General features: G+C 34.5%; 1 protein-coding gene across 1 annotated transcript in view; it reads right to left on the bottom strand.

Annotated features, from left to right (window-relative positions):
• Positions 1-24,280, bottom strand: part of SMCHD1 (structural maintenance of chromosomes flexible hinge domain containing 1) — a 137,379-nt gene that overhangs the window by 30,536 nt on the left and 82,563 nt on the right. The window contains exons 35-41 of the mRNA XM_037508775.2: positions 11,108-11,195; positions 10,413-10,544; positions 9,142-9,294; positions 4,773-4,899; positions 4,513-4,632; positions 3,518-3,603; positions 2,793-2,915 (exon numbers count right to left, since the gene is read on the bottom strand). Of these exons, the coding sequence (XP_037364672.1) occupies positions 2,793-2,915; positions 3,518-3,603; positions 4,513-4,632; positions 4,773-4,899; positions 9,142-9,294; positions 10,413-10,544; positions 11,108-11,195 (829 nt within the window). The remainder of the gene's footprint in view (positions 1-2,792; positions 2,916-3,517; positions 3,604-4,512; positions 4,633-4,772; positions 4,900-9,141; positions 9,295-10,412; positions 10,545-11,107; positions 11,196-24,280) is intronic.

Here is a 24,280-nt window from a genome sequence, read left to right as displayed (position 1 = left end):
ATAGATGACTGGATCAAGAAGATGTGGTACATATATACCATGGAATATTACTCAGCATTCAAAAAAGATAAACACATGCAATTTGCAGCAACATGGATGGCACTGGAAGGGATCATGCTCAGCGAAATAAGCCAAAAAGAAAAAGAAAAATACCGGAAGGTCTCACTCATAGCAGGAATCTAGAAAACTTAAATAAGGGACCAGGAAAATGAATATAAGAAAGTGAAAATCAAAATCAACAAAAAACTATGAACCAGAGACACTTTTTGGGGGGTGGGGGGGCGGAGGGGAAGGATTGGGGTCAGAATGGGGCGTTTGCAATTGTATGGGGGAATATAAAAATAAAATTTAATATTTAAAAAAAAAAAAAAAACTCAAAAAAAAAAAATAAAAAATAAAAGCTGTAAAAAAAAAAAAAAATAAAGTTTATCTATGAATCATAAAAAAAAAAAAAAAAAAAAAAAAAAGGAAGATTGATGGGATATCAAAATATTTGGAGTAGGAGGAAAAGACTAAAATATCCAAGTTAATTGAAGTATTCTTGAAGTTAAAAGTATTGTAAGGTCTGGGTGAAATCTTTACTCCTCTCTTACTATATTTCACATGATAATTCCAGATTTAGGGTAGAACTTTTTTTTAACATTTTTTTATTTATACAAGAACCGGGATACAGGCCAGATGTGCAGGAGGGTGAGAGGATTCACCAGAGACAAAGCGGGGAACAGAACAGGCAGACTGACTGAAACACACTGCTGAGGGGAGCAGCAGGCGAGAAAGGAGAGGTCTGCTGTGCCATGTTAAGTATCTCCCTGTCCGGCCAGGACTCAACCCGCACTGCAGAAGCTGCAGACATCTTCACAGTGCCGCACTCAACTGCCTGCGCCACCAGGGAGGCCCTAGGGTAGAACTATTTTAAAAAGAAATAACAGGACAGATTAAGCATGATTTTGAAGGGGTGGAAAAATTTCCCCTGCTGATTAGAAAAGTTTCTTCCTGAGAGGGCAGAGGGGAAACTGTATTAAATGAGATTCTAAAGGTTTCCCCCACATTTTCAAATTACATGAGAAATATTTGGATGGAAGACTTTAAAACATATCTTCGGCTGTAATTTACTTTATATTGAGCAAGAATTTTGTATCAAGGGAAATACAAAAATGTGGAATATTAGCACCTAAAGACTTGTCAGTTAATTACAGATATCTGTAAGCTTCAAATCATAGGGCTACTTATTTATATAAATTAGTTTTCAGAAATAACAATTAAAAGCACATGTTTTCCAAATTATGAATTTACATTCTTAATTTTTATTTTTTGTTCTCTAGTTTATGAAATTACATTCTTAATTTTTCAATTTTATTATTTGGGGTTCGTATAATAGCATAATATGGTTCCAGTAGTAAACACTGCTATACACTTTTAGAGTAACCATTGCCTGCTATTTTCAGTGATTAGCTTGTGCTGTTAGGGAACAATTCACCGAAAAAAACTACATAGGCTTTGTAGTCAGAGAGACCTTGATTTTAGCTAAGTTTTGCCATTGGCCGCATACTGACAAGTTATTTAAGTTCTCTGAATCTCAATTTCCCTCATGTAAAAACTGAAAAATACTATAAAAAGCTCAGAGTAGTTGTGAAAGCAGAATGATGAACACAGGCAATAAAAAACGGACTAACAGTAGACTTTGGGGTCAGAGCAGATGGGGCTGAGTGCTGGCTCAGTCATTTGCTTATGTGAACTTCATGCTCAGCGAAATAAGCCAGAAAGAAAAAGAAAAATACCGGATGGTCTCACTCATAGCAGCAATCTAGAAAACTTAAATAAGGGACCAGGAAAAAGAATAACTATAAGAAAGAAAATATCAAAATCAACAAATAACTATGAACAAGAGACACTCTATGGGGGGAGGGGGGCAGGGAAAGGAGGGCTTGGGGTAAAAATAAGGGGGTTGTAATTGTATGGGGAATATAAAAATAAAATTTAAATTAAAAAAATAAAAAATAAAAAAATAAAATTAAAAAAAAATTTTTTTAAACTTTTTGTACCTCTGTTTCAGTTTCTTCAATTTTAAAATGGAGGTATAAGCAGAAAGCTGAGATTAGATGCATATTAAATGGAAAACTTTAACAAATAAAACACACATACATATATTACAAACCTTAATACTACTAATAACTAGATAAGTTATGAGAAAAAGCAAGAAATTACAAAAGACAGAGAGAACTGAAATCTAAACAGCTTACTAACAAAAAAATTTTTATATAAATGTTCAGGAATGAATATGGTAGAATAAAAATGAAAATATAATTCATCTGAAATAAAGTAAAACCAAAGAAGGAAAGAATATAAGAAAAATGGCAATCTTTCCCTTAGCAGTAAATATTTTTTTGTTTGCTGATTTTTCTGAAGTCCTAGCAGCATCCCTGAGAGTGTTCTAACATTAAACTCAAAACTCAGAAAAACTCTTATCTTTCTCTCTCTTTTGTTATTTTATTAATGTTTGAGTCACATGTAAAGGTTTTGGCTACCTGTAAAACCATATGACACAAAAGCATCTCTAAGCAGACAAGACTTAAACAAAAACCGGTTTCTTTCACAGCCCTTAGTAGTTACAAGACTTAATGGGATTAATTAGGGATTTCAGTTTTAAATTGTACCAAATCCAATTGTCAATAGAGAAAGTAATTGTTGGAAGAAATTATAAGATGTAAAGAAAATGCGTTGTTATAATGTGATTTTAAACAAAACAAGACATAAACTGTACTGCCTCTTAAACGGATAAAACATTTACAAACCTTCCCCAAAACATCTCCACTGCCTTTAGTATAGTTAGGAAGAGTACATGATCTTCTAGGTTTTTTCTTTAGTTCTTCCTGTTCTGACATCTTTTTTTTCAAAAGTGTTTCAATGTGTGGCATCTATAATTTATAAAGAAAAATCAACAAGGCCAATTATTCTCATACCAGGAAGCCCATAATGATAGCAGAGAGAAAAATCAACTATTTGGATATCATAAGAGCATAAATTTAATAAGTACTTTAAAAAGAATTAAATTACTTTAAAAGAATGAGGTTATAGTAATATAAAGCTATTGCCTCATTGAATTTTTTTATCCTCATTAAGAAACACATAACCTATAATTGAACTTTTCTTCAAAACTGAATTATAAAAAAAAAAAACCTGAATTACATATAAGAACTTTTAAAAAATCTATAGTTACCTTTTCATTTTCTCTGCCACCATATATACATCAGTTATTACTTACATGACCTCTTCAAAAGAGTTCTCAAGCTGGTGTATTATTAATTGTACTTATTGATGTCATTACATTAGAAATACAAACTGAAATTCTTTAAAAAGGAATTTTGTTAGCCCTTTTTAATGTCTAGAAAGTAATGACTATAACCCATGCATGTCTTGGTACCCAAAAACAACAGTGCTTATAACTTTCCTAATAAAATATGGTTAAAAAGAGTATTTACTAGAATTTAATGAAAAAAAAAAAATCTTTGAAACTTACCTGTTGTGCTGTGGGAATGTCTATATTATGTGTTTTTAGTTCATTTCGCAGCTGAGTCTCTCTTAATTTTGCTTCTTCAACTTGGCCTAAAATTATAAACAAGAAAAAAAAATCAATTGGCAAAAGAGCCCCTAAAAAAGACGTAACATTGTCCTGCAAACTCCAAGTGATCTTAGATAAGTTTAGTCCTAATCCATGAGACTCTACATAATTTATACATAATTGCATAAGGTTTTTCCAAATATGACTTTATAAAGATAACTTCTGTGCTACAAATGATGTATTCTCTGATTAGTCTACTTAATTTCTTTATCCTCTAAACATCCTTTATGCCAGGTAGCTATATAAAAGTGAGTTCTTTGAAACAAGCTTTCATATTTTGTTGGTTAACAGATGAAAAATTTAACTATGTAATTAATATGAAACAAAAAGTCACAGCAGAAAAATCTGCTGAACAGAAGAGAGGATAGAGAACAACTCAGCAAGTATCTTAGTAGCATATAAACATTAGCAGTAGTAAACATTTTATATACTGATAAAGTTCCACATTTCATTATCAATATTATGCTTACTTCTAATACCTGTATAGAGCGACACATTATAGATATTTCAAGTAAAATACACACATTATGCATGTGGGCTTCATGAGTCACACTAAAAATTAAATTACACATTATTCCCTTAGTGATACTGCTATCCCGTAATATTTGCCAGAAACCAGAGCTAAATATAAACATCATTATTAAGTCAAAAATCTTAAGTTTCAGGGTCAGGTATCTACTAAAAAAACTTCAGATTAGGGTAAGCAATATTTAAAATGAAGGAATATTTCATCTTAAGATGATCAAATGACATAATATAAACAATTAGGGCTACTTTCCTGAAGTGTTCTGCTGTTTATCGGTGGTCCAGGAAAAGTAGACATGTTTATTTCTCATATTGTCACCATTCTCCAAAGCATAAATTTAATTATTTTTGAATACGAAAAGACTTACACTTCATTTCATCAACAAGCTGTTTGCTGGCTTCAAATAAACTTCTATACATAATAATAGACTTTGATAACTGGTCCTTTTCTTTTGTAAGTGCTGCCATTTGTTGCTGCTTCTTAACATCTAAGAAAAAACATTCAGATAATTTACTTTAAAATTATGATTTTTTTCCAAAATGTCATAACATGATTAGATAGCAAAAACAAGGTTATCTAAAGTGCCACAAAATTAGAGATGAATGCTCTGGTTTTCTAGAAACTTACCATTGTAAAACATAAATGGTAGAATATATGGTTCTAATGTTCTTGATAAAGCTGGTAGCCGAGGCTCAAATATAATAAAATATTCAGTACTATCCCTTCCCGGACTGTTTTCTGACAGCACTAGACTCTGCATAAAGAAAAGAGAAGGAAGAAAAAACAATATTTGTCAATATATGAATGTTATCTCACTATACTCTGCTTTCAAATAAATAATTTTTAAAGACAGAAGACACTGACTGATTCTTAAGATTCATGAAATACTCTTATGAAAACATCACCAGTACCACTGGAAATATAAACTTTTTACCTTTTAGTATTGATCTGAAAAGCTAATGAGCCTGCCAATAAAAAGCTTATGCAAAAGTTATGAATAGAAAATTACAAGTTATCTTTTCCTTCAGCCCAGAAATTATCAATGGTTACTGATATCTTAACCTGCAAAATCTTCTTGATTTCAACCTGTAAGTTGAAGCAGTGTAGAACAGCGATAGTGTGAAAGTCATAAAAACATTCATAAAGAAATGCCCAAAGCCCAATGCTGAGTTTTAAGTTACAGTGTTACCATGGAAGTAGAACCACCAGTCCCAGGTGACAGAACAAGAGGTCATGAAAAGCTCTAAAGATTTGTTTTTGCTTTTTAATTGTATTTTCTTCATTAATGTAAATACATTAAAAAAAACTTTTGATGTACTTAAAAATCAGAACATTTAGGTAGCAAATAATGAAATTTAAATATTTGTATCCTAAATGATTTTTTCAGAGTACTAAAGGAAACGATATATACTGTGTTTTATTTTTCAGACTATTGTGATACAATTCATAGATGGAGAAGTAGGAATTTAAAAAATTTAAATCAATAATATATTATAAAACAATCCACAAAATAATAAAATTTTAAGTTATAATTTAACAATTTTTTCCAAAAGAATACAGAATACAAAGCCCACCAGCAAGCCAACCCCCAACCCCACTTAGTTTCTGAAAGCTGTTACATGATGATAAACATATAAAAACAAATACTGTTTGAATTATAACAAGATAACATACACTTTATACTTCAACAATGTTTTTAGCACCGCATGATTTGACCAACTGAAGTGAATGTGTAGGTACCAATTTTTTAAAATTATGTATCGTATAAACTACACAATATCCTTTCTTGAGTGATGAAACATTTTGCTTAAAATTATTTAGTCATTATGCTACAGTGAAGGAAATACCTTTCAATACTTCTTTGTTGTTCTCTAGACAATGAGAAATATAATGACTAATTAAAACAATTATTTTGATAGGTAGTATCAAGTTTCTCTTCAAAATGGCTGTATCAATTTATCCTCTAACCATTAGTGAATATGAATATTTAGTTCCCCTGATGCTGGCCAATACTTTTTCTAAAAAGATGGATTAAAGATAGCTAGTCATTATTATCTTAACTAGCATAGTCCTGATTAGTAATGAGGTCATGTTTCTTCTTTATTGGTCATTTATACTTTCACTTCCATTAATTGCCTGCTCATTCTTCAGCAAGTAATTTTTCTATCTACATGGTCTTTTTCTTATCCTGTTGTGGTCTTAAAAAATGTCTTACAATAATCCTCTACCATGCAACAACGTGTATGTATAGATATGAAATGATACAACAACAATTTTACCTAACTTATCTTTAAATATTTTTCCATTTCTATTATAGAATTATGTGATTTCCACACAGACATCATTCAATATCAACAATTATCAGCACATTGTCACTGTTCTTTTGTTTATGATATGCTTATGGTATGAAGTTTTAACGTTTTATATTAAATTAAAAAATCTTTTCCTTTAACTCTTGACTAAGGAGGACTTTAAGTTTTGTAATTTGTAATCTCTGATACACAGTTTAGCAAGAAAAAAGGACATGTAGAATTATGGAAATAAAGGGAATTAGAGTCCAAAGTTGAATCCAGGTATAAAGAAGAATTTGTGATATGAAAAATGAACAAATAAATGTACAGCAGAATGAAACTTAAGACACCTATTTCAGAAATTTCCTGATCAAGTAGGTAAATAAAGAATTTGAATAACAGTTAACAAACTTGAGTAATTATAAGAGTGTATCTTTAAAGAAAACATGTTCTTTTCACATAAATATTAAACATTTTACAAATGCAGACTGTGCTTTGGGTCAGTGTTTCCATAAATGTCTTTAATGATAAGAATTGCATGCTTGCTACAAATTAAATTCCAAAGACTCCTTGTCCCAGACCTACTAAATCAATATGGATCAGGAGCCAAGTAGTACTTGGCTTATCCAGTGTTAGAAATATTTGGTGGAGAGTCACATGCAACATGAAGCTTAAATTATATATATAACTACAAGGGGATAGTTTAAGTCACTATCTTAACTTCAGAAGGTTATAGAGCAGGATTAGCACTTTCAAATGCCTACAAGAAGGCCAAGGAAACAACATAGGTAAAAAGGATATAGGTAAAGTGAACTAGATGTATTCTTGCAACAAAATACACTTTGTTAAGTGCAACATGTCTTCCCCTTGCTTTGTTGTTCAACATGTAGCTCCCTTTACCTAATTAGTGTTAGGCACAAGAAAATTTCACTTTACTTTCCCCTATAATAAAAATAAAAGAATATGTGTGAATATAAGTATCAACTGGGAAATCCTGCTGCCATAAGAGAAATTTGGCTCAGTATTGCCATGTTTTTCAGATTTATCCAAATAATTCAGAAGCACAGATCTTTACACAAAAACTCCAAAACTTTAAATATGGAAACTAATTAAAATGGAAATACTATAATGGCAGGTCATTTCTAGACTGACAAGTCTCCTTATAGGATAGGTGCAAACTGACAGGCTTCCTGATTATAAGCCTAATGTTATTAAAATAATGTTATATTAGCACTGGATTAGATATAGATGAACAATGAAAACAATAACAACAACAAAAAAAGGTGGTAATATTTAAATTTATTGAAACAGGAAGAATTATTCAATAAACAGACCCAAAATTCAGTTAATGAATTTCAAAAAAGTTAAAAACACAACTCAGACAAATCAAAGCACTGTGAGTATACACCTTTCTCCATCCTAATATAAAGCTAAAATCTAAAAGAAAACTAAGCAAAAAATATTCATATACAAAAGAACATTAATAGCTTCAATATATACAGAACAAACTAAAGAACATTCCGAAAGAAAAAGAAATCAAGGACAATCCTACAAAGACCAAAATCATGAAAAATATTCATCTTACTACTAATAAAGAAAATATTCTTTTAAATCTAGTGAACATGGTGAACATTTTAAAACATTCATATTCAGGACTGGTAATAATATGATTATTATTATAATTATAATATATATGTGTATAATAATATGTGTATAATATTATAATTATACACATACTCCTCATGGGAATATAAACTGAAAGTACTGGCAATACTACCAAAGGGCTTAAAATTAGAATGTATATATACACCAAGTCTACTTCTAGCAATTTCTTAAAGAAAGAATTAGATATACGGAACAGGATATACAAACAAGAAAGGCAAGGGAAGCACTGTTGATAAAAACAAGCTTTGAAAAGAAAATTTTCACTTAGGACAGATAAACTGTGGTCATCAATATGATGCAGGTTTATACTTACTGGTAAAGATCAAAGTGTGTTAAATAGGGTGGTTTTTTTTTTTAAATAAAAGCAGAGTTCTATTAATACCATTCAATCTTCCCTACGTGTAAATGAATCACATATGCACAAATCACCTGTGCTGTGTTAATATATGTGAAGAAAAATCTGAAAGGTTATCACTAATATGAGTAATCATTGTTACCTCTGAAAAGTGAATACAGTGATTATTTCTGGAAGTTCTTGCACTGTGTATTTTTTAGGTAAAACTATTTCTATTTTCAGGGGAAAAAATGAATAACAATGATAAACTGTTATTAAATTTTTCTACATATACATATGTTTTACCTGGGCTAGGTTTTATTCTGTTTCTCTCCACAGAATGCTGGGTATAAAATGAAATATAAATACATTATCACTGAAGCTAAAAAATCACTAGAATCAGAAAAAGCAGTCATTCACAGAGTAAAAGAGGGCTGTGTTAATCATAACAATGATCCTGGGTTTAATTTGTGATAATCTAAAACAAATCATAAAATGTTTCAGCTGCTGACGTTCTAATTTAATGCTATAATTAAAACATCTTCACAGTTACACATACAAAAAAACAGCTATTGAAATGCTGTAGTTTATATTAGATCCATTAACCCCCAACTTTTGGTATATGAAATGAATTATTTTGTAATTATTTGCTATGGTAAATAATACCATGGTAACTAACAAAAGACCAAAAAAAAAAAAAAATTACCGTGATTTCAGCTGAGCCTTTCACAAAGGGAAATTCAAGTGTTCTAACTTTCCCAAGAAAGAGTGGTGTATCAGTATCTTCCTCGTTAGAACCTTTGATGGTAGCTATTACAGTGCCAACCAAATCAATTCCAGTCTGATTGTTGTAGTCATCCTTAAACAATGTGAAATAATTAATTAGAATAAAAAGGTTATACTCAGAGAATGATATGTACAAATAAGAAATGTGAAACAGATTTATGAAGCCCCCAATATTAAAATATTCCAGTTCTATTTTACTCCAAGTATATAATTCTGTTCTCAAATTAAATGTTCTACTGCAGAAGATAATTCCAGAAACCATAAAAGAAAAAAAGGCTTCTTTCCATCAATGGCTGCTAATTTTCTATATTAAAAGGACTCCCATTTTAAAATTTTTTCTTGTTATATATTTTTCGCATCTACTGCTCTCTAAAGAATGACTCACTTATCAAAAAAAGGAAAAAAAACTAAAAGGAGCTAAGTACCCCAAGATTTTCTGTATAGGTGAAATATCAGTACTGCATTTTATATGTCTTATGCTGCTTAACCTCCAGGTAATTAAAAGCTCTTAGGAGCTTACTATGATTAGTTGTTAGAGTAGATATCTTTAAAATAATTACTTTACTACCTTTTTTTTAAAAAAATTTTTTTTTTTAAAGATTTATTTATCCATATAAGAACTGGGGTACAGGCCAGATGAGCGGGCGGGTGAGAGGATTCACCAGAGACAGTGGGGAACAGAACAGGCAGACTGACAAAATACACTGCCGAGGGGAGCAGGGGGCGTGATAGGAAAGGTCTGCCATGCCATGTGGGATCCTTGCCGGCCTGGATCGAACCGGCGCTGCAGAGGCTCCGGACAGCTTCACAGCGCTGTGCTCAACTGCCTGCGCCACCAGGGGAGGCCCACTTTACTACCTTTTTCTGTACCCTCTATGAAACAGTCATTGAGAAATCCACTTACTTCATACATACCACATACACAAAATAGAGGATTACAGGTATTAGGAAATTCCTAATTTTTTTTAAGGCAGTTCTACTTAATATATGTGGATTTATTTTGTGTATAATATTATGCATTCTCTATTTGCATTTAAATACAAAGATGCTTATAAATATTTCATTTACATGCACAAATTTACCCTGTAACTGAGTGATCAAGTTATGATTCTATAATAGCTATTTTATATGCTTAAACTAGAAATTACTTTTCTTGCTACCCTTGTCATTTCAGAAGTAAATAAACATTACCGTGATATTAAGATGTAAATCTTTGACCAAGGTCCTACTAGCAACTGAGCGAACATTTGAAACAGCTGGTGTAGCTGGCTGAATTTCAGGAACTAACTTCATAGGCTGATTAGGTAAAACATCAACTGTAATCTTAAGAAAAAAAAGAAGCATGCTGATTAACATATAGTGATGATTTAGTATTTAAGAGTAAGAGGAAAAAACAGCATATTCTAAATTAAATGAAATGTTACCTTCTAAAATATATTGCCATTCATCTTTTTTGGAAAAAAGATGTACCAGATTAATTTTTCAAAGTACCCTCTAACAAATTCAGACCATCTATGAGCAGCAGGTAATTAAAAAAAAATTAGTATACTAACAATACTGAATGGAGATGATGCATGCTAAAACTACTTTAAACTAGAACCTGAAAGTTAATAATTCAAGAATTTTACATATATTTATAGGAGCAACCATACCACTGAGGAACATTACAATGCTTACTGAGTATGTGATATACATATAGAGAAATTTAATCTGTGTATTAGCTCATATTAATCAACATATTTAAAAATACTCTCTTCTAATATTCCTGAAAATTGCATTTATACTTTGTACTCAGTAATTAATTTACTTTAATACAAAACATTTCAGTCTATAATCATGTGAGAAAATGTATAGCTAACTGTGGTATATAAAGAGAGTAAACAAACCTGTTCACTGTTAAGAATATTTGCTTTATCCATCATAAAACTAAACTGGATACAATATGCCCCCACTTTGTTAGGAATCGCTTTATCCCTAAGTTAGAAAGAAAGAAAAAAGATTATTGACAACTTTTAAATAAAGGAGAAAGGAAATCATAGCATGAACATTTCTGTTTCTTCCATAAAACGCAAATAAGAGAATTACTATTACTACATTCATCTGCATTTAACAAATACTTCTTGCAATATTAGGTTTAATCCCAGGTCCCTCTAACCTGAGCATTCTTTCACAAAATGTCCAGAAACCAGGCTTAGGATATGGCAAAAGGTTTAGCAGGACGATAAGTGATAAACACAAAAAAATTGTGAATTACATGTCAAGCTCATTTTGCTTCATGTCCACATTACAAATTTCCAACTCAGTTTTATATTTCATAATTAAAGAATATCCTGATTTTTTATGTTGCTTTGTTTTTCATTCAAGTACTATCAAATATTTTATTTCACACATACAAGAATTTGCTTTGATTTGATTATATGTTAAAGACATCAGCGTGTAAGAGACACACTTACTTACTAGTCTGTTTTGGTCACATTTAACCACAAAGAAAATATGAATGACATTCAATGGCATAACAGGCCTGATATGTGCAGCCTGGATCATTATCTCTAAGGTGGCTTTTGCAGGTTATTAATATTCTCAAAATATTGGCAGATGGTAATAAAAAAAAAACAAAGGCTTATCTGAATTGAAACTGCAGCACTATAATATATACAAAACCTTGGAGAAAATTATTTAACCTTTCTCTAAGTTATGTTTTCTTTGAGAGGATAATTCTTAGTAAAGTTATAGTAACAACTAAGGAAGACTTGTACTTTCAAAAGGCCAAAACCCTTTATTAATGAAAACCGTATTAAAAAAATACCTGAGAGATTTATGTTTTAAATTTAAAGCTGCTACTTTGTTCCGGGGAGAATATCATAAGAACAGAAATAGACCTAAAAAAGGCAGGCTCCAAGGAAAATGCAGATCAAGTTTGAATTATCTAAACCTCTGAAACTACTAGTGTTCAAGAAAACTGACAGAAAATATGAACTCATGTGGAGAAATATAACATTTTAGACCTCAAGTTATTTCTATAAATATTCATAAATAAAATGTACCATTAAAAGTAACACAAAACAAAACCCAGTTACATGAAGAAGCAAAAGAATTAGAATACCAAAAGAAGAGACAACCGAAACACAATGAAAGGCACTCTAGACAGAGTTTATTTATTTATTTGTTTGTTTGTTTGTTTTGTGGGACCCTCGCTGGAGGCCGGGGATCGAACCGGCGCTGCAGAGGCTGCGGGCAGCCTCGCAACCCAGCGCTCAACCGCTGCGCCACCAGGGGAGATCCTCTAGATAGATTTTAATAAACTCTAAGACTATTGCTCAGGAAATGAAAGATGATACTGAGAATTTCAACAGAGAACTGGACATTAAACAAAATGAACTAAAAATATCAAACAGAAATTGATAATTCAAAGATGGATTTGACAAGTACAACTGAACAGAAATTGGTTAACTGATAGTTCAAAAGAAGGTCTTTACAATGTAGACAGACAAAAGAATGGAAAATAAAGGGGGTAAGAGACAGAGGATACTGAGAAGACTAAAGCAAGAAAAGGGAAAAGAATGATGTAGAAGCAGTATTCACTGAAATAATGGCTGTTAATTTTTCAAAAGTGAACAAAGATGACAAATTAAAATCTGTGAAAACCAAGCAGAATAAATGAAGAGAAATTCATGGAAAGGCAGATCACAGTAAAATCTGAAGTAAAAAATAAGAAGGAAAATTACTTCTCAAGATAACAATGACAGTTAACTTCCTAACAGAAATAATGGGATGGGCCTCCCTTGTGGGGCAAGGGGTTAAGCACAGCACTGTGAAGCTATCTGCAGCCTGTGCAGCACGAGTTTGATCTCTGATCTCTGGCTGGCCAGGGAGCTACCTATATGGTGCAGCAGACCTCTCCTGTCTCACCCGCTGCTCCCTTCAGCAATGTATTTCAGTCAGTCTGCCTGTTCTGTTCCCCAATCTGTCTCTAGTGAATCTGGCCTGTACCCTGGTTCTTGTATAAATAAATAAATCTTAAAAAAAAAAAATTGCAAATTGTAGGTCTGTTATGCATCTTCTAATATCAAAAAATCACCGAACAAATAAAAGACTGAATAAACACCAAGTTTATAAAGGATTAGAAAATGAAAAATCACCCATAAAGATATATGACCCAAACTTCCAATTAAAAGTCAGATTATTAGATGATTATAGTAGCATTTATAAAAGATGACCTAAAATACACAGATACACAAATTTTTAAAAAAGATATATTATGGAAACATTCAGTATTCCTATGTTGGCTTTGTTATTCATATGAAAAGCTGGCATACTGTTATCAAGGTAGATTTCATGGCAAAAAGCACTACTAAAGAAAAAGATGAATACTTCGTAATAATAGACAGTTCAACCTGTCAGGAAAATGTAAGATCAAAGTTCATATATAAATAGTAACAAAGGTCTCAAAACGTGTAAAGTATACATAACTAAAAGGGAAAACATAAATCTATACTCATACTGTAAGATTTACCACAGTACTAGAGAAAACAGACAAAAAAGGAAAAAGAAAAATTAAAAATGATTAAATTTTGACCTACTGAACATAAAGAATGTCGTATTTAAATTAAAATACAGTATGCACTATTTTCTATTATACTTAGAATATTTTTAAAAAATTGACCACCATGGACATATAAAAACAAGTGCCAATTAATTTTAAAGGATTGAAATGGCATAGGGTAGGCTGCTTGACCAGAGTTAAGCTAGAAATTAGTAACTAAAATAAGACAATTCCACAATTAGAAATTCAGTAGTATATTTCTGAAGACATGCAAAGAAAATAAAATCACAATGCAAATTAGAAAGTATCTTGAGCTAAATAAAAATATAACATTAAAGTTGTGAATATTGCTAAAACCATGCTTAGTGGGAAATTTATAGTTTTATATATTACATACATGTATATATCTAAACATTGTAACTCTCTATATACATATAAGCTGAAAGTAAATGAGCTAAGTAACCACCTCAAGAAAAGTTAAAAAGTCAGTCTTACTCAATAGACTACAAAATTGAGATACCCTCAATCAAGCAACCAAAATTACAAATAACCAATGTCAAAAATGAGATTACCATAGATCTTCAGACAAGAGGCTGTTATAAACAAAACATGTGAAAATATAATAAAGTTAACAAGTTCTATGAAAATGACAAGTCACCAAAACTGATCAAAGAAGACAGAGGTAGATACAACTAGTCTTAGAACTGTTGAATTTAAAGAAACTGAATACATAACTGTAGCACCTCCCACCCTGCAAACTCTAGGCTCACATAACTTCACTGAAGAGAGATCTACAAACATTTAAGGAATTAATAATGAGACTCTTACATAACACCTTCCAGAGAATAAGGTAAACTTCCTTACATGACCTAGATCCAGAGCTGAAAAGAATATAAGAAAATGAAGGCAACCTTGATTCATCAACATAGATGGAAAAATTTCAAACAAAATATTTGCCACATATATGAAATGGCACTATATCAATATATAAGATGCAATACATCATATACGTATAAAAGAGGTAACAAAACGATAAATTTGGTTTATCTGAGTAATACAAGGGTTTACTGAAAAAAAAAAAAAAAAAACCCAACACATATTACCTCAATAGTGATGATGAAATTTTATGTCAATTCATAATAAATAAGAATTCTTTTAGAAATAATTAGAAATAAAGAGCTTGATAAAGATATCCGACAAAAGAAAAACCCTAAAGCTAACATCCTAGCTATGGATGAAATGCTGAAATCTTCCCAATTGGTTTGGGAATGAAGGTAGGATAGATCACTCTCATCATAATCTATTCAACATTTTGTTGTGAAACCAAGACAGTGCAGTATTGACAAGAGAAATAAAAGGCATAAATTATTATTCATAGACATGAATGCACAAATATTTTTAAATCCCAAAAAATCTACAAATAAAACTGGAAACAGAGGTTATCAAAGACACTGGCTAGAAGATCAATGCACACAAATCAATTGCATTTCTATGATCAACAACACGTATGAAAAAAGCTTAAGGGATGCCATTTACAGTACTGTCAAAAGTATCATCTAGGCATTCTGCTGAGTGAAACAGGTCCGAGAGAAAAAGAAAATGCCATCTCACTTGCGTGTGAAATCTAATAAAAGAACTCACAGATGCAGAGAACAGATTGGTGGTAGTCAGAGGTGGAAGGGTGGGGGGTGGGCCAAATGAATGCAAAAAGGTACACATTTCTAGTTGTAAAATAAGTTCTAGGGATGTAATGTATAGAATTATGATTACAGTTAATGATATTATATGTATTGAAAGTTGCTAAAAGAGTAGATCTTGAAAATTCTCACTACAAGAAAAAAATTGTAGCTCTTGAGGTGATAAATATTAACTAACCTTATTATGGTAATCATTTTACAATATATACACATATCATTACTGTTGCATACTTTAAACTAATACGTTATGCCAATTACATCTCAATAAAACCAGGAAAAAATTATCAACTATCAGGAATTAATCTAAAGAAAGATATGTCACTTTAAATTATGAAGTGCTATGAGGAATTAAAGAAATTTAAACAAATGGAGGGATATGCCACATTTTCAGTGAGGGACAGAGGAAGCACAATGGATTATGGTAGAAGACTGAGTGCTTCAGTGACTATAACTGAGAGGGAAATCCTATACTGTGAAAACATTAGCAAGGAGAGGTGGATCACCATGGCGGCGAGGAGAAGCTGCGAGCAAGATCTCCCATTAAAAAAAAGTTAATAGGGAGGAAAAGTGGCAGGTCCCAGTGAGAACTGGGACACGGAAGATAAACGGACGACTCCAGCAAACTACCCGAAGAAGAAAGTTGCCATAAAAGAGGACTACAAGGGAGGAAATCGCAGAACCCTGCTACCCTCCCCCATCCACAAAGTTGGCACTCTCTGACCAACAGAAAGGAGGAAAAAAAACAACCTAAAACGACCAACAAGAACAAACTATGCATCAAGCGGGACTGTGAGTGGAAAAGAACTATTTCAGCCACCACACCCCATGAACTGGAGCTGTGGAGAACCCTTTAGGATTCGCCGCGGAGGTGAGCGAACGGCTCCAGGCGCCATTAGAGAACAAGAAAGACCCCCGGAGACCTGCACACAGCCCCGGGCCAGCCGGTAAGCTTGCGCGGAAAAGCAGCACGCTTGAAAAGCAAAAGCGGATCACGGCTGCCAAGGTCCCCGCGCCTGCAACCTAGGCTTGTGGGGAGACGCACGGGGGCCCTCACTGAGGTGAAAGTCCCTCACTGAGTAATCAGGAACCAGGCGCCCAGGCACGGGAGCAGAGTGCAAAAGGCGCCATTTCTGCGGTCATTGAACTGGGCTACAGCCCGTGTCCTGGACCTGAGGGCTTTGGAACTGAGACCTGGGGCACGAAATTCGGGGCGTGGGTGATCCATGACAGTGGGGCACAAGGCAGACACAGCACCCCAAAGCCGTTGAGGTTTACCCGACTATTCCCGCTCTGTTCCCTGTCCCACGGGGTGAAAAAACCAGCTCCCCAAGGACATTAGGAGAAATCTCTGGCGCCACCTAGAGACCAGAAAAAAAGTCACCAACACCCCATAGAACAGGGACTTTTCTTCAGAAAAGACTGCTTGAAAACGGCAGAAGGCTACTGGAGGAGCCAATGGCCAGCTGGGAAGTTAGCCCAGCCAGGCCCCTTCCAACCAGCAGTCTGAGCCCACAGGGGGAGCAGGCACTCATGGCCGGGGCAGACGGGGCGCGCAGAAGAGTGTGCCTGAGACCGGACGCGCAGGGAGTGCGTCCCGCATCGCCATTTTAGAACAGGGACATTTCTTCAGTAAAGACTGCCTGAAACCAGCAGAAAGCTCCCTCAGGAGCCAGAGGTGAGCGGGCAAGTTCACCCAGGCCAGGCCCCTTCTGGTCTGCAGTCCAAGCCCAGAGTGGGAGTGGGAACCCACCGCCGGGGCAAACCAGGCACACAGGGGAGTGTGTCCTCACATCGGCAGTTTAGAACAGGGACCTTTCTTCAGTAAAGAGTGCTTGAAACCGACAGATGGATCTCGGAGGATCCAGAGGGGAGCGGAGAATTTCACCCAAGATGCCGGCCAGTCCCAGCAACACAGTGTCCCAATGCATACGACAAATTTGAAAACAGACAGTAGGGAGTAGAAGAACCACACGCAACCTAACAACTCCTCAGGAAAAAAGCACACCACAAAAAGAAAACCACCCCCCAGATTGCAACGACAGTAACTTGGAAGAACTTCTGAGCCTTCCAGAAAGAGAATTTAAAATTGCCATGATTAAAAAAGTGACAGAACTCATAAAGGAAAACAGTGATATGAGAAAAATAATCAACGATCAGAAGAATGAAATTGAATCCCTAAAGGGGGAAGCAAAAGAAACACAGGAGATCAAAGAATTAATGGAGGAACTAAAGAACTCTGGGAAAAGCAATGAAAGCAGAATAGATGAAATGGAAGAACAAATAAGTACTCTTGAAGACACAGAAATAAAAAGAACCAAAACAGAAAAGGAAAGAGAAGTACGAAGGAAAAAGACCGAAGAAAGACTTCGGGAACTATCTGACTCCATGAGGAAAGGAAATATAAGAGTAATAGGAATACCAGAAGGAGAGGAGAGAGATGTAGGAACAGAGAAAATATTCAAAGAGATAATTGAAGAGAACTTCCCAAATGTGAAGAAGGAGCTGAAAATTGATATACAAGAAGCAAGAAGAACAACAAACTTCCACGACGAAAGGAAAAATACAGCAAGACACATAATAGTAAAGCTCCCAAGAATCCAGGACAAGGAAAAAATAATGAAGCTGACAAGAGGGAAGAAACAGATAACATTCAAAGGAAAACCAATCAGGCTGACATCAGACTTCTCCGAAGAAACACTACGGGCAAGTAGAGAGTGGAGGGACATAGCCAACAGACTCCAAGAAAACAGATGCCAACCAAGAATACTCTATCCCGCAAAGCTCTCCTTCCTCTATGAAGAAAGAATAAGGACCTTCCCAGACAAACAGAAACTCTGGAATTTCATTACTACTAAACCCCCACTCCAAAAAATACAAGGAATCTTAAAGCCAGAACCTCAGAGGGACGAATAACAACGAAAGAAGGCCAAAAAAAAAAAAAAAAAAGTTATTAAAAGAATAAATAAATAAAATCAAAGGAAAGACAAACACAATGGCAAATACAGATGCTAACATATCAATATTAACTCTAAATGTAAATGGACTAAACTCTTTAATAAAAAGACACAGAGTCGCAGGCTGGATTAAGAAACAAAACCCAACCTTTTGCTGTCTCCAGGAAACACACTTAGCTACAAAAGATAAAAATAGACTCAAAGTTAAAGGATGGAAAACAATCCTACAAGCAAATGGACCAAAAAAGAAAGCAGGAACAGCTATACTTATATCAGATAAAAGAGATTTCAAACTCAAAAAGATAAAAAGAGACCCCAATGGTCACTACATTACGATCAAGGGGACAATACTTCAAGAAGAAATAACACTCATTAACATATACTCACCAAACGAAGGAGCACCAAAATATATCAGACAACTGTTGTCATCTCTGAAAACAGACATCAGAGAAAACACATACGTAGTGGGAGACTTCAACACACCACTATCAACAATGGATAGATCAACAAGACAAAAAATAAGTAAAGAAACTGAAGCTCTAAATAAGGACCTAGAGCATTTGGGCATAACAGACATCTATAGAACACTAAACCCCCAAAAAAACGGAGTACACATTTTTCTCAAGCACACATGGATCATTCTCCAGGATCGATCACATACTGGGGCACAAGACAAACATCAACAGATACACCAAGATTGAAATCATACCAACCATCTTTTCTGACCATGAAGGCATCAAACTAGAAATAAACCAGAAAAAGAAGGCAAGGAACTCTCCTACCTCATGGAGATTAAAAACCACACTACTGGAAGACCACTGGACTAATGAGGAGATCAAAGAAAAAATTAAAAAATTCTTTGAATTGAATGACAAGGAGGACACCAATATCCTAAATGTATGGGATACAGCAAAAGCAGTAAAAAGAGGAAAATATATAGCAATAGAAGCTCACATCAAGAAACAAGAAAGAACTCAAAGAAACAACCTGATCTTGAAGCTCAAAGATCTAGAAAAAGAACAACAAAAAAACCCCAAAACCAGTAGAAGAAAAGAAATAATAAAAACCAAAGCAGAAATAAATGAAATTGAAACTAAAAAAAAAAAAAAAAAATCCAAAAGATCAATGAAATCAAGAGCTGGTTCTTCGAAAAAATCAATAAAATAGACAAACCCCTAGCCAGGCTCACAAAGGAAAAAAGGGAGAAAGCACAAATAAGCAGGATCACAAATGAAAGAGGAGAAATCACAACGGACACAGCAGAAATCAAAAGAATAATCAGTAACTACTATGAACAGTTATATGGAAACAAGTTCAACAATCTAGAGGAGATGGACAAATTCCTACAACTCTACAATCACCCAAAGCTAGATAAAGATGAAATAGAACACCTAAACAGACCAATTACAAGCAGCGAAATTGAAATGGTAATCAAAAACCTCCCCAAAAACAAAAGCCCAGGACCTGATGGTTTACAAATGAATTCTACCAAACATTCAGAGACGAATTAGTGCCTAGCCTTCACAAACTCTTCCAAAAAATTGAGAAGGAAGGGACAATACCAAACACGTTCTATGAAGCCAACATTACACTAATACCAAAACCGAACAAGGACAACACAAAAAAGGAAAACTACAGGCCAATCTCCCTAATGAACACTGATGCAAAAATCCTCAATAAAATTTTAGCTATCAGAATCCAATAATGTATCCATAAGATAATTCACCACGACCAAGTAGGATTCATTCCAGGGACACAAGGATGGTTCAACATCCGAAAATCAATCAACGTTATCCAACACATCAACAAAAAGAAATACAAAAACCATATGATAATATCAATAGATGCTGAGAAAGCTTTTGACAAAGTGCAACACCCATTCATGATAAAAGCCCTTGAAATTCTTGGGATACAAGGAACATACCCCAACATCATAAAGGCCATATATGACAAGCCAACAGCCAGTATCATTCTCAATGGTGAAAAGCTGAAAGCAATTCCATTAAGATCTGGAACAAGACAAGGATGTCCACTCTCACCACTGCTTTTCAATATAATACTGGAAGTCCTAGCCAGAGCAGTAAGACAAGAGAAAGACATACAAGGAATCCAAATAGGAAAAGAAGAAGTCAAACTGTCACTATTTGCAGATGATATGATAATATACATAGAGAACCCCAAAAACTCCACAGAAAAAGCTTGCTAATGTTTTTTTTTATTTATTTTTTTATAATAATTTTGTGGTTTTCTAGTTCTGGCTAATGGAGTAATAGGTATTGTAGAGAAAGATGAAAAAAAAAAAATGAATTACTGTTAGCTTAAAATATTATTAGCTATCCTAAGCTTTGGAAACAACCCAAATGCCCAAAAATAGATGACTGGATCAAGAAGATGTGGTACATATATACCATGGAATATTACTCAGCATTCAAAAAAGATAAACATATGCAATTTGCAGCAACATGGATGGCGCTGGAAGGGATCATGCTCAGCGAAATAAGCCAGAAAGAAAAAGAAAAACACCGGATGGTCTCACTCATAGCAGGAATCTAGAAAACTTAAATAAGGGACCAGGAAAATGAATAACTATAAGAAAGTGAAAATCAAAATCAACAAAAAACTATGAACCAGAGACACTCTATGGGGGGTAGGGGGCGGGAGGGGAGGGTTTGGGGTCAAAATAAGGCGGTTGCAATTGTATGGGGAATATAAAAATAAAATTTATTATAAAAAAATAAATAAAAAAACATTAGCAAGGTTGTAAAACTTCAATAGTAATAAATAAACTGAAGGAAAAAAAAGTGGGGGGGGTAGTTTAGCAAGACCCACACATTTATGGGTACATGATCTATAATAAAGATGCAGAAAATGATCTTTTCAATAAATAATGTAGGGACAAGTGAAACAGGCACACAGACAACTTCACAAACTGTCACACAATCATTAAAAATATTAACTCCAGGTATAACTATACAAACTGTAACAAAAAGGAATTAACATAACAGGTCTAAGGGCCTGCTTACAAGGTTGGCTCTTGACAGGCATTTGTGAACTAAGATTTGAGGAAGGTTCCCACCACTAACTGGTATGAGTGGTTCAAAATGCTTAAACTGTTTTTATAAACATGGCTTATACCAAATACTTATTTTCCTCCTGGAAATCTAAAATTTTGGAATGTTAGGCAGAGGTTGCCTACATAACCAGCTCCTAATAACAACTATGGGAACTGAGTCTCTAATCAGATTTCCTGATTGAGGACATTTCACAACTCATTTCAGGGGATTTAAGCACATCTTTTGTGGCTTTAGTGGGAAAAAAGCTTTGGAAGCTTTCCCATGCCCCATGCACCTTTTCTCTTTTCTGATTTTGCTTTATATTTTCTGATTTTGCTTTATATCCTTTTGATATAATAAATGCTAAATGTGAGTATTACTGTATGTGAAGTCCTGGAAGTCCTCCTAATAAACCATCAAACCTAGGGGTGGTTTTAGGAACTGACAATACAAAAATTTTGGACATTTTCATTACATACACGCACGCGCAAACACACACAAATGCATGACTTAAGAATTTGCAATTTTGACAAATGCATATTCAGAGGACCTCTTTTTTTAAAATGAGAACAAAAAGCATTGGTTTATGAAAGATTAGAAATTTTTTTAAAATACAGAAAGTGGGGGCCTCCCTGGTGGCCTAGGAATTAAGTCTCAGCACTATCACTGCTAAGGCCTGAGTTCAAGCCCTGGTCCAGACAAGGAGCTGATCCACATATGGCGCAGCAGACCTCTCCTGTCTCGCCTGCTGCTCCCCTCAGGAGAGTATTTCAGTAGGTCTGCCAGTTCTGCTCCTCACTCTGTCTCTGGCGAATCCTCTTAACTCCCTCACCTCCAGCCTACACCCAAGTTCTTCCATGGAAAAAAAAAAAAAAAAGTACAGAAAGCAGTCCTTTAGTATAGTTAGTATGAAAGAACACTAACCTAACACAATAAGCATTTTAACCCTATTGATAATGAGTTAAAGCATTTTTAAAATTAAAGAAGGTTTAAACAGGGTACTAACAGGGTACTAGGAAGATGGCACAATTAGGAAGTACTAGAAACTGTCTCCATTCCTAGACAATAATTGCACTGGTAGAATCTGCCCGATAGAACTTCTTAGGAACTCTGAAGGTTACTGAAAATTTACAGCTTACAGCAAGCTAGAAGACTGGAGTGTAAATTATGGTTAATTTTGGTCAATCAGCTCTTAGTACAGTAGCAACCCTTCATTTCCCCTGAGATCTTGGTGGCAGTTGAGCTTATGTTCCTGGAGCAGCCTGCACATAGCCTATCGTACTGAGTGGACAAAACAGATGTTATCCTCTAAATATTGAGGATCTTTGTTCTGATTGTTGAGTGTGGTCTCTGATCACAGAAGTGCAGATAAAAACGCAGGCAGCCACTGTTCTTGCTCCAGTCCTCATTGTTGCAACGAGGACAATGTTAAGCCTCCTGCTGAAGTGACTTCTAGGGGATTTAAAGGATCAGCATCCTTTCTTTTTCCCCTCGTCCCCCCGCTTCCCCTTTTGGGAGCCAGATATTAAAAACAACTGAATATTCCAGAAAATTAAAAAGTGATGACATATGTCCAGGAAATGGCTCAAAAAAGATACAAGAAGGTCTTAAGAACACCTAAGGTTCATCCTTGGCAGATAAAGAGCATACAACAACAAAAAACCAATTATAAAACCTAACAACTGAGAGGAAGGCAGAGCATATAAACACCAATACTACCACATTCTTAGAATCAAATTCCTAGCTTTCAAGGGGGGGAAAAAAAACCTACAAGGTTAACAGAGAAACAGGGAGGTACCACCCAGTTAAAGGAAAAAGACGTCAATTGAAACAGTCTCTGAAAAACACTCAGAGGCGGGTAAGAATAGGTAATAGACAAGCACTTTAGAACAACCATCTTAACGATCCTCAAAGAACTAAAGGAAGATAGAGAGAAAGCCAAGAAAATAACATGTGAACAAAAAGGAAACAGAGAAAACCTAAAGAGAAACCAAAAAAATTCTATAGCTGAAAAGTACAATGAAGTGTGGTGAGAATTTCACTACAGGTATTTAAAGGCAAATTTCAATAGGTAGAAGAATTAGTTAACTTGCAGTAAGACAATGAAGTTACAGTCTGAGGAACAGAAAGAAAAACACTGGAAGAAAGCAAACCTTTGGGACACCATCAAGTGGACCAACACACTCATTATGGAAATTCCAGGAGAACAGAGAAAGCAAGCAAGAAAATATCTGCAGAAGGGCTGAAAATTTCCCAAGTTAGATGAAAGACAGGAATATAAATATAAAAGACACTCAAAGGGCCTTCCCTGGTGGCACAGTGGTTGAACGCTGGGCTGCGAGGCTGCCCGCAGCCTCTGCAGCGCCGGTTGGTTCCCTGGCCACCGGCGAGGGTCCCACACACACAAAAAAAAAAGACACGCAAAGAATTCCAAATAAGATGAATTCAAGGAGACCCACACTGAGACACTGTTAACAAACTTTCAAAAGGCAAAGAGAAACGACTGAGAGCAGCAAACGAGAAGTGAATAGTTACATACAAGGGATCCTTCATAAGATGATTAGATTTCTCATCGGAAAGTTGGAGGCCAGAGGCAGTGGGCCAATTTATTCAAAGTATTTAAAAAAAAAATACCCGATCAACCAAGAATCCTATATGCAGCAAAACTACCTTTCAAAAGTGAGGGAGAAGTTAAGATGTTCTGAAATAAAGTTAAGGGTGCTCATAATCACTAGACCTGACCTGGAAGAAATACTCAAAGGAATCCTGTCAAATAATATGTAAGAACAGCAGAGAGTAACTCAGTCATATG

Source organism: Talpa occidentalis, unplaced genomic scaffold (assembly GCF_014898055.3).
Source record: "Talpa occidentalis isolate TD23 unplaced genomic scaffold, MPIMG_talOcc4v2.1 talOcc4.13, whole genome shotgun sequence".
Lineage (NCBI taxonomy): Eukaryota > Metazoa > Chordata > Mammalia > Eulipotyphla > Talpidae > Talpa > Talpa occidentalis.
This window is presented reverse-complemented; position numbering and strand designations above follow the sequence as displayed.